This window comes from Syngnathus acus, chromosome 4 (genome assembly GCF_901709675.1).
Source record: "Syngnathus acus chromosome 4, fSynAcu1.2, whole genome shotgun sequence".
Lineage (NCBI taxonomy): Eukaryota > Metazoa > Chordata > Actinopteri > Syngnathiformes > Syngnathidae > Syngnathus > Syngnathus acus.
The window spans coordinates 11,680,701-11,690,841 of record NC_051090.1 but is presented as its reverse complement, the minus strand read 5'-3'; the positions used below and the strand labels follow the sequence as shown (position 1 = coordinate 11,690,841).

The 10,141-nt window shown below is 47.3% G+C and overlaps 1 protein-coding gene across 1 annotated transcript; it reads right to left on the bottom strand.

The window, feature by feature from the left end:
• Positions 1-5,399: 5,399 nt before the first annotated feature.
• Positions 5,400-8,099, bottom strand: LOC119121711 (small integral membrane protein 24-like). Its single transcript, XM_037249607.1, has 3 exons — positions 7,942-8,099; positions 6,730-6,856; positions 5,400-5,902 (listed from the first exon to the last, which is right to left on the bottom strand). Exons 1-3 carry the CDS (start codon positions 8,003-8,005, stop codon positions 5,803-5,805), a joined length of 291 nt encoding a protein of 96 aa, XP_037105502.1. The 5' UTR covers positions 8,006-8,099; the 3' UTR covers positions 5,400-5,802.
• Between the last annotated feature and the right edge of the window lie 2,042 nt (positions 8,100-10,141).

Here is a 10,141-nt window from a genome sequence, read left to right as displayed (position 1 = left end):
CCCTCCTAACTGTGAGGCGGACGTGCTACCCAGTGCCTCACCGAGCCGCCCTTATTATTATTATTATTATTATTATTATTATTATTATTATTATTATTATTATTATTATTATTTTAATAAACATTTATAACTTGTCAGGTGTTTTATTCCTTGTTTTTATATTCACCAATCAAAACATAAAAATCTGACATTTGGTTAACTGCTTTATATGACAATATGTACGTATATGTGTTTTACGTTGTTATATGACTTGGTGGCCCCAAAATAACAAATGTCGGCATAACGGTTTTTTTTTCAACCTTATTCAAACACAAACACATTCGGTATATTAACACCATCAACTACAAGCCAACAAATGCAAAATTAAAACATAAGTGAAGCTGCAACTTCAGACCTGCATGAACTCACTGACACTGTCACATCATACATAAATTTTTGTGAGGATCTGTGTGTGCAGACTAAGACCTTCTGCACATACAACAATAAACCTTGGTTTACACCGAACCTCAGGAGGCTGCGCAAAATCAAGGAGGAGGCCTACAGTAGCGGCGACCGGGACCTGTTCAAGCAGACCAGAAACACACTGAACCGAGAGGTCAGGAAAGCCAGGAGGTGTTACGGGGAGAGCCTGGAGAGACACCTCTCTGCCAATCCTGATCCTTCAACAGTGTGGAAAGGTCTGCAGAGCATCACGGGCTTCAAGAAACAACCCCCCCCCCCCCCGTCTTGTGGAGAGCCCAAGGCTTGCAAACCAGCTAAACAGGTTCTACTGCAGGTTTGATCGGTCCTCCCACACAACAGGACCTCCTGCAGCACAATCTACATACTCACCTCCCCCCACAACCGCTCTGTTCACACCTCCATCACCGTTGTCACCTACTCTCTCTCTTGCAGAGGCCGCGCCCGCACTCCAGATCCGCGAGGAGGAAGTGCGCCAGATGTTCCGGAGACAAAAGATCAGGGAGGCACCGGGCCCAGACGGTGTGTCACCTTCCTGCTTGAAAGTCTGTGCTGAGCAGCTGGCACCCACCTTTGCACGGATCTTCAACCGTTCCCTGGAGCTGTGTGAGGTGCCCTCGTGCTTCAAGAGCTCCACCATCGTTCCAGTGGCCAAGAAGCCCGCCATCACAGGTTTGAATGACTATAGACCTGTCGCTCTGACATCTCTGGTCATGAAATCTTTTGAGAGGTTAGTGCTGAACCACCTGAAGGATGTCACATGCCCCCTGCTTGACCCCCTGCAGTTTGCCTACCGGGCAAACATGTCGGTGGATGATGCGATCAACATGGGACTGCACTACAACCTGCACCACCTGGACACCCCAGGAACGTACGCCAGGATCCTGTTTGTGGACTTCAGCTCGGCGTTCAACACCATCGCTCCTGACATCCTCCAACAGAAGCTCATCCAGCTCGCGGTGCCTGCCTCCACCTGTCAGTGGATCACCAGCTTCCTGACCAACAGGAGACAGCGTGTGAGGCTGGGGAGCATCACATCTGACACCCGGACCACCAATACTGGCGCCCCTCAGGGGTGCGTCCTCTCCCCACTGCTCCTCTCTCTACACCAACGATTTCTCCTCAGGTGACTCTCCTATGAAGCTCCTGAAGTATGCAGACGACACCACTCTCATCGGACTGATCCGGGACGGTGATGAGACTGCGTACAGACAGGAGGTGGAGCGGCTGGTCCACTGGTGCAGCCAAAACCACCTGGAGCTGAACCCGCTCAAGACCGTTGAGATGACAGTGGACTTCAGGCGAGACCCTTCACCACTTTCACCCCTCACTATCTGCAGTAATACTATTCTCTCCACAGACACCTTCAAGTTCCTGGGAACCACAATCTCTCGGGACCTGAAATGGACCGGCCACATAGACTGTTCGGAAGAAGGCCCAGCAGAGGCTGTACTTCCTGAGACAGCTCAAGAAGTTCAACCTGCCGCGGGAGCTGCTGAAGACCTTCTACACTGCCATCATCCAGTCTGTCCTCTGCACCTCCATCACTGTCTGGTTTGGATCGGCCTCCAAACAAGACAAGCACAGACTGCAACGGACAATCAGGACTGCAGAAAAGATATTTGGAATCAACCTGCCATCTATCCAAGACTTGTACCTGTCCAGGACGAGGAAACGTGCAAGTAACATCTCTACAGACCCTTCTCACCCAGGTTGCAGTCTGTTTGAACTACTCCCCTCCGGACGGCATTATAGAGCTCTGTACGCCAAAACCAACAGACACAGAGACAGTTTCTTCCCCCAGGCTGTTGCTCTGATGAACTCACACCACTCTTGAGTCTCAGAGTCATTGCTGTGCAATAACATCCTGCTCTCCACACCGTTTTTTGAATTGTCTCCACTGTTTGTACTGTGTCGTCTCTGCATCCATTGCAGCCTGGTCATCCTGGAAGAGGGACCTTCCCATTTGTGGTCTCTTCTCAAGGTTTCTCAGTTTTTCCTTGCACTCCTGGGAGTTTAAGATCAGGGGATGTTTGAGAATATTTGTCATTTTTCACATGTCCTGAGTGTTGTTAGTCACCTAAATGTTGAACAGAGGCTGTGATGTACCGAAGTTAAATTCCTTGTTTGGCACGCTCAAACATGGCGAATAAAAACTCTTGAATCTTGAATAACGTGTCGGCTGGCAATGGCATAGCAGCAATGCTGTCTGTCACTCACTCACTCACTCACTCACTCACTCACTCACTCACTCACTCACTCACTCACTCACTCACTCACTCACTCACTCACTCACTCACTCACTCACTCGTGAATCTTCGCGAACGACCAATCAGCAGCGCCAGCGAGCGTTAGATGGAGGAGGGACTTTACGAGTCAGTGACGTCACTTCCCGTTCACGAACGAGTCGTGAATTGCATTTCCCGTTCACCAACGAACGAATCTGTGAGTGAACGAATCAGTGAGTGAGTGATTCGCATTTACAGTTCATCGCGAGAACGGATCAGTGAGGGAACGAATCCTGACTTTCCCATTCGCGAACGAGTCATTGGGTGAACTGCCTTTCCGTGCATCAACGGATCAGTCAATGAACGTGTTGCGTCTCCTAGCGTGAACTATGTAAGCCAGAATGTAGATTTACGATTACCGTTTTTCCATGTATAATACGCACCCTAAAAATGGCATGTCGATGCTGGAAAAAAGCCTTTACCCATGTATAATACGCACCCAAATTTTGACTCCTACTTAAGTCCGTAAACGTAAAATTATTTCAGAAAAAAGATCATCTTTGGGAACAACCGGATGTTATTCTGCCGGTCAGTATCACTGCGCATGCAGTAGCAAACTCGATAGCGAAGAAATATGTGAGACTCTCAACGGGATCACCAATATTTGAGTGATGTTCCAGTTATTTATCACAATTATTTATTATTATAATAATAATATATAATATATATAATAATTATTTATTTATTATTCACAATTGTCATGGTGATCTTTCTGGTGATTTCTTAACTAGGCTGGATGTATTTTTTTTGTTGGCGTTGATTTCTCCGACTGCCCAGAAAGGCACCACCGCGATCAGTTAGGTTAAAATGAAAAGAGAGGAAAGTGACGTGCGGACATGTGAAAAAGGCGGCTCTGTATGGGAGAGAAGTTGAAGAGGAATAAAAACACCCTTGGAAACCAAAACTTGCCCCTCGTCGTGACTCGGAGCCGCAACAAATGTTTCGGATTTGTGTAGGGTACATTGTGACAGCAAACGAGCAGAAGGTCTTAGTCTGCACACACAGATCCTCACAAAAACTGATGTATGATGTGACAGTGTCAGTGAGTTCATGCGGGTCTGAAGTTGCATCTTCAAAAACTCCCCTTAGACCTTCTTCCGCATCTTGCAGAGAAGGCTCCACAGCTGTATATCTTTCTGGCATACATTAAATAGTTAAACTGTGAAGGCTGCCGCTTGGTATTTACTGTTAGCATAGCGAGCATTAAAGATAAATAACTGGGACTAAATCTAACATGTTTACAGAAGAAGAAGAGCAACAACAGCAGCAGTCATATTTTCTGAGGGCAGTGACAAAAGCAGACGGGTTTCAGAGCAATGGGCCGTCGAGTTGCTACTGGGCTCTACACCAGTAGAGTTTAAGATTGACATAGAGGCGGACGTGAATGTCATTCGAGAACGGACCTACGACTCCCTCGTGCAAAAAACACGACTGCGGTCTGCTGATATTCCACTTGGTAGCCCAGGGGGCGAATTGCAGTGTTTAGGTCAAATTCAAAGCACAGTAACCCACAAAGGCAATACTTACCTACTCACTGTTTATGTGATTCGGGGGCGCACAGTGAATAATCTCCTCAGCCGGCCAATGCCCAATTAATGAATCTGGTGAGAAGAGTGGATGATTTAGTGACCGGCGGAGGTTTTCTCGCAAGCTTATAGTGAACATGGAACTAACTGAACCAGTGACGATACACTTAAAAGTCATATGCTGTACACCAGGGGTGTCCAAACATTTTGCAAGGAGGGCCAGATTTGATAAAGTGAAGGGGCCCGGGCGCCAATCATTTCTTCGGACATTTTTTAACTACAAAAATTCCATGCAAATACACACATAAAACAATTTTCATCGTCACAATTGTCTTTATTTTTCAAATGACAAAATAACCAAATATAAGCCACTCAGGCAGATGTGAACAACTCTAAAAACACAAATTCTGCCTTTCATTCATATCTGGAGTCAGATAACATTGAACAAACTGTATGAAATGTCTTAAATTTACATGAGTTTAAACATATTTTTGCCTCATGAACATTTTAAACTTCGTATGTAGAGGTTTGACTGTAATGTTGCCAATTCTGTGTTTTGTGCATACGTTAGAGCAATACGGTAATTTGATGTTGTAAGAGTATCGCTAAGTCTCGCGGGGGTTCATGCGTGGGAAAAAGACCACATATTGGCTATGGTTGTTGATCGCCATTAAAAGAGAAGCAAAAATCAAGAGCCTCCTTTGCTATGATTTCCACACACCAGCACAAAGGAGGGACTTTGTCAGGCTGAAGTTGACAATGTTGGGACAGAAACTCCCAAAAGACTCCAGCCAACTTGACTCACCAGTTGCGGATGGACCGAGAAGACAGATGTTGACGTGGGATTGATCTTTTTCAGCCAACCGCAGTGGCTTAGCGAGGCACTCGGCCTCTTCCCGTCTCGTTTGCGCTCCAGCGCCACATTTTCAGTTGGAGAGTTGACGTTTGGGGAAAAGGGACTTTTTGATGTTTGTATGTCCGGACATTCAGGCAAGTGCGAAATTGAACGACCAAGTCAATGTTTGGTTATCTGACGATTTCCAGTCCACTGTGATGTCATAGCGGAACGAATTGACCATAACCGCCGAGTTCCCCAGCCAGTCACTTGGCAGCAAGCCAGACCCGGTTCAAGAGATGCTTTCGGCTCAACTTTATTTTTAGAGCACATGAAAAACAACCACGGCTGCATTCGAAGCATGAATACGTCATAGCCAAAAATGAAGTAACGTTGTAATGTTAGCACAGATTAGCATTAGCAATCAGTGGAAAAAATACAAGTAAACAGATGTTTGTCTTGAAAGTCATCTTCTAACATTACCTGGAAAGAATGCAGCAGAGGCCCGCGCCTGCTGCAAAGATCCTCCCAACTTGCAGTAACAACCCGGGCTAAACTTTAAGCTGAGATACAAGTCTTGTCTCCCGGTCGTAAAAACGTACGTGGATAAAAGATAAGGAAAAAGAAGAGAGCACACCACTGGACTTGGTGACGAAAGGCAGACGAAAGGAAAGATGTGAAATCATCTTTTGTCCTACAAGCTGGTTTCTTCCACGTAGTCTCGGCGCACTTCCACAACCTTTTCCTGGTAGCCCAACACATCTTCCTGGTCCCCCTCCTCCTCCACCTCTCTCCTGTTGTCACACAAGACAACACGTGTCTTAGTCGCTGCCGTCATGTCGCAATCGACACAAAGTCGCCACACGCACGCAATTCTCGATGAAGTTCTATCCTCTTGTTGTCTGACGGTTTCTCTTGGCTGCTTTTGTTGCCGTGTCGTGCACTACCCGCCTATGGGACTTTAATGGGGCAGTGCCTTTTTTTGTTAAGAGTTGAAATGTTTTTGCAACATGTTTCGCTTTAATTCAACGGACATTGTGCTGCTCCTTCTGGTGTGCCCCTATGAGGCAGCGTAACATACACACACCGAACAATACGAGCAAATCGAATGTGGTAACACAAAGCTGCACACGTCACGCTAATCCCTTGTTCAAAAACAAACATACATTTATACGTATTTTGGCCTGTGCGCTCTTGAAGCTTTCTAGCTTTGGTAATACCAATTCCAGTTTTGCTTTGCAATCTGTCTTCTGTATTGCAATTGCACGAGCACATTTTTTTTTTTACCAGATAAGCGGTTTGGAACGTGAATGAATGTTTGCTATCTGCCCAAAAAAAAAAACTGTTCACTGCATGCTCAGAAAGGACAGAAGGAAATCACGGTTGGGAAAAAAATCGTAAACCGATTCTTTGCCTGCAACACAAAGCGAAAAGAAAAAATGCCCAAATGATAGCTCTTAAATCGAAGAACTCAAACTGATTAGTTGAGGCACTGGTCCAAGTCCAAGCTAGCGGTGAAGGTTCATTGTTTACTGATGACGTTGGCGCGTGTGTGTGTGTGTGTGTGTGTGTGTGTGTGTGTGTGTGTGTGTGTGTGTGTGTGTGCATGCGTGGGCGGAACCTGTCGTTGCCCAACAGCCTGTTGAGGATGAGGAAGACAAAGATGACGAAGAGGAAGACCACCACGGCCATCAGGCCCTTCAGCCACGGCTGAAGCGTCATCGACCCAGAGGGGGACGCACGCACACCTGACGCACAATCAACAGACATTCTTCGTGTTACTTTTAAAAAAAAAAAGGGTTAGGCATATAAAATTGGCATGTAAACAAAATAGTGGCTATTTTTTTCAGTTATTCATTTGTATTTATTGATATCAATATTTATTTATTGTGAATAAAATTATTAAAATAAACCATTACAAATGTTTATTTTTAAAAATGGAACAATTCCTGAGCTTCAATAGCAAAATAAAAACATGACACCTATTTTGTAATGGAAAAAAGCTTGTGTGAATTTTTCAGCTATGTATTCATTTATCTCCATGTTTTAAATTTAACTAATATTGTTTAAATAAGAAGGCGACTCGGCACTGGTTAGCACATCTGCCTCACAGTTCAGAGGATGCGGGTTCAATTCCACCTCCGGCCCTCCCTGTATGGAGTTTGCATGTTCTCCCTGTGCCTGCGTGGGTTTTCTCCGGGCACTCCGGTTTCCTCCCACATCCCAAAAACATGCAGGGTAGGCTGATTGAGCACTCCAAATTGCCCCTAGGTGTGAGGGCGAGTGTGGATGGCTGTTCGTCACTGTGTGCCCTGTGGCTGGCAACCGGTTCAGGCTTCTGCCCAATGACTGCTGGGATAGGCTCCATCTCGCCCGCGACCCCGGTGGGGTCAAGCGGTACAGAAAATGGATGGATGGATAGATGGATGGATGGATGGATGGATGGATGGATGGATGGATGAATGAATGAATGAATGAATGAATGAATGGATGGATGGATGGATGGAATGATGGATGGATGGATGGATGGATGGATGGATGGATGGATGGATGGATGGATGGATGGATGGATGGATGGACGGACGGATGGATGGATGGATGTTTAAATGAACTATTTTGCATGTCTATGAAAATATTAAATAGATTACAAATGGTATATTTCATAGATACGACAAAAAAACTCATAATTATTCATTTTATTATTTATGTGTTATTATCACTATTCAAATAACCTTTTTAACATTTGTCTAACATTTGACCTCATCTGTTTTGAAATTGCCGCACAGAAGTTGGCCCAACACTGACGGAAAACAAAACAAAAACATTATTTTACCTGTGTGAATTGAGGCCTGGTCTGCACTCTGCAGCGCGCACAAGACGACGAAAGGCCAAAACATCCCGAAAGTATCCCAGTGGCTCGTTCACGCACAAAGACCGACAACGCACGGCAATCCTCTAATCTTTCCTTTTACTGTGGTGACCAAAGGTCACCAATATGTTGTGCTTTCCAGTCAGGGCGTGAATCATAACACTACCTGATACATTAGTTATTAACAGCGCACAGCTCATCACGAACAGCTCCTCATGAAACGAGTATTAAGACAGTTAGAAGGACGGTTATGATTTCATACTGTCCCTAAAGGCAACGCGACATGCTTGATTAAGGATTCTGAAAACGGCTCATTAGTTGTTGCAGAAGGCCATTATTGTAAGGGAGCAGACAGTATAGCCAAGTGCGGAGCGACAGAGACTTTATTGTGGGGAAAGAGGGGAATAGTGGGTGCTGGAGCGGCGATCGGGCTGGGGGGTGGACAGGTGGACTTCTGGGAAGGGAACTGACAGCACGGACTGGCGGACTATACAGGCAATTCTGCGGGAGTACCAAAACGGTCAAGTCAGTCAGGCTTACAGGAACGGGCGAGCGAAGCGGCATCACGGGACAGGCTGACACACGGGTTTGCGCTGGCTGCACTGATATAGCGCACTCAACGAGCCCGCAACAGGTGGCGGCAATTCCGCTGACGGTCGTGTCGCAGGTGGCACAAGCACGTGACACAAGCACGTGACACAACCCCCCCTCAAGGGACGTCCCCTGACGTCCCCAGGAACCAAAAAAAATAAAGAGTAACCCCCGGACAGGCAGGTGGGGGGGTCAAAGCGTCCGACTCCTCGGCGGACGCAGTATCAACGGACGCGGGAGTAGAAGACCCTGATGCCGGTGGACAAGGCCGCCCCGTTGGTCCGGATGACAGTGTTGAAACTCCGCGATGACGAAGGGTCGAGTATCCAACGGCTCGGCACCCAGGAGCAGTGCGCGTCATCATAACCCTCCCAGTCCACGAGGTATTGGAGGCCGCGTCCGTGCCGTCGTGATCGAAGCAAGGCGCGGACGGTGTAAGACGGACCCCCCACGACGAGCTGGGGCGGCGGGACGGGCGCCGGCGCCAATGCGCACTCAAAGATGGGCCGCACACGGGACACATGGAACGTGGGGTGAACCTTCATGGACTCTGGAAGGAGAAGACGGATGGCGGACGGGCTAATCACCTTCTGTATCGGGAACGGTCCAATGAAGCGGGGCGCCAGCTTGTGGGATCCCGCTCGCAGCGGCAAATCCCGCGTCGAGAGCCACACACGCTGCCCCACTCTGTACTCCGGAGTCGGCGTCCGGCACTTGTTCACCTGGCAGGTGTAGCCTGAAACTGAGCGGAGGAGAGTGATCCGGGCTCTCGCACAGGCTCGATGACAAAGGCGGACACAAGCCAGGGCCGACGGGCATGCCGCACCACGCTCCTGGTGGGCGAACAAGGGTGGCTGGTACCCCAAAACACAGTGGAAAGGCGAAAGCCCCGTGGCCGAGCTGGGGTGGGAATTGTGGGCATACTCTACCCAGGAAAGCTGTTGGACCCACCTGCGCTGGTTCTCGGTGGCCATGCATTGGAGGGACCTGCCCAGTTCCTGATTCAGGCGCTCCGCTTGCCCATTAGACTGAGGGTGAAACCCCGAGGAAAGGTTGGGGGTGGCGCCGAGGAGTCGACAGAACTCTGCCCAGAAGGTGGAAGCGAATTGTGGGCCACGGTCTGACACGATGTCTTGTGGGAGTGACAAAAAAACTCCTGTACCATGATGGACGAAGTCTGCTTCGCAGACGGGAGCTTAGGCAGAGGAATAAAATGTATCATCTTGCTAAAAAGTCAAAAGTCAAAGTCAAAGTCTGCTTTATTGTCAATTTCTTCACATGCCAAGACACACAAAGAGATCGAAATTACGTTCCCACTATCCCACAGTGACAAGACATAGTACACAATATACTACATACAAGTAAACAACACAAAAAATAAAAACAAGAAGGCACAAACAATGAATAAATAAGAGTGATGAATAACTAATAAATAAACAAATAACATAATAAATAAGAGGAGCAAAAATGGAGCAAGTGTGCATACAGCAGACAGTCAGAATATAGCGCAAAAGTACAGGTCGCTACGCTGAAGGGGGGAGAGAGTTCAGGATCCTAACAGCCTGGAGTATGA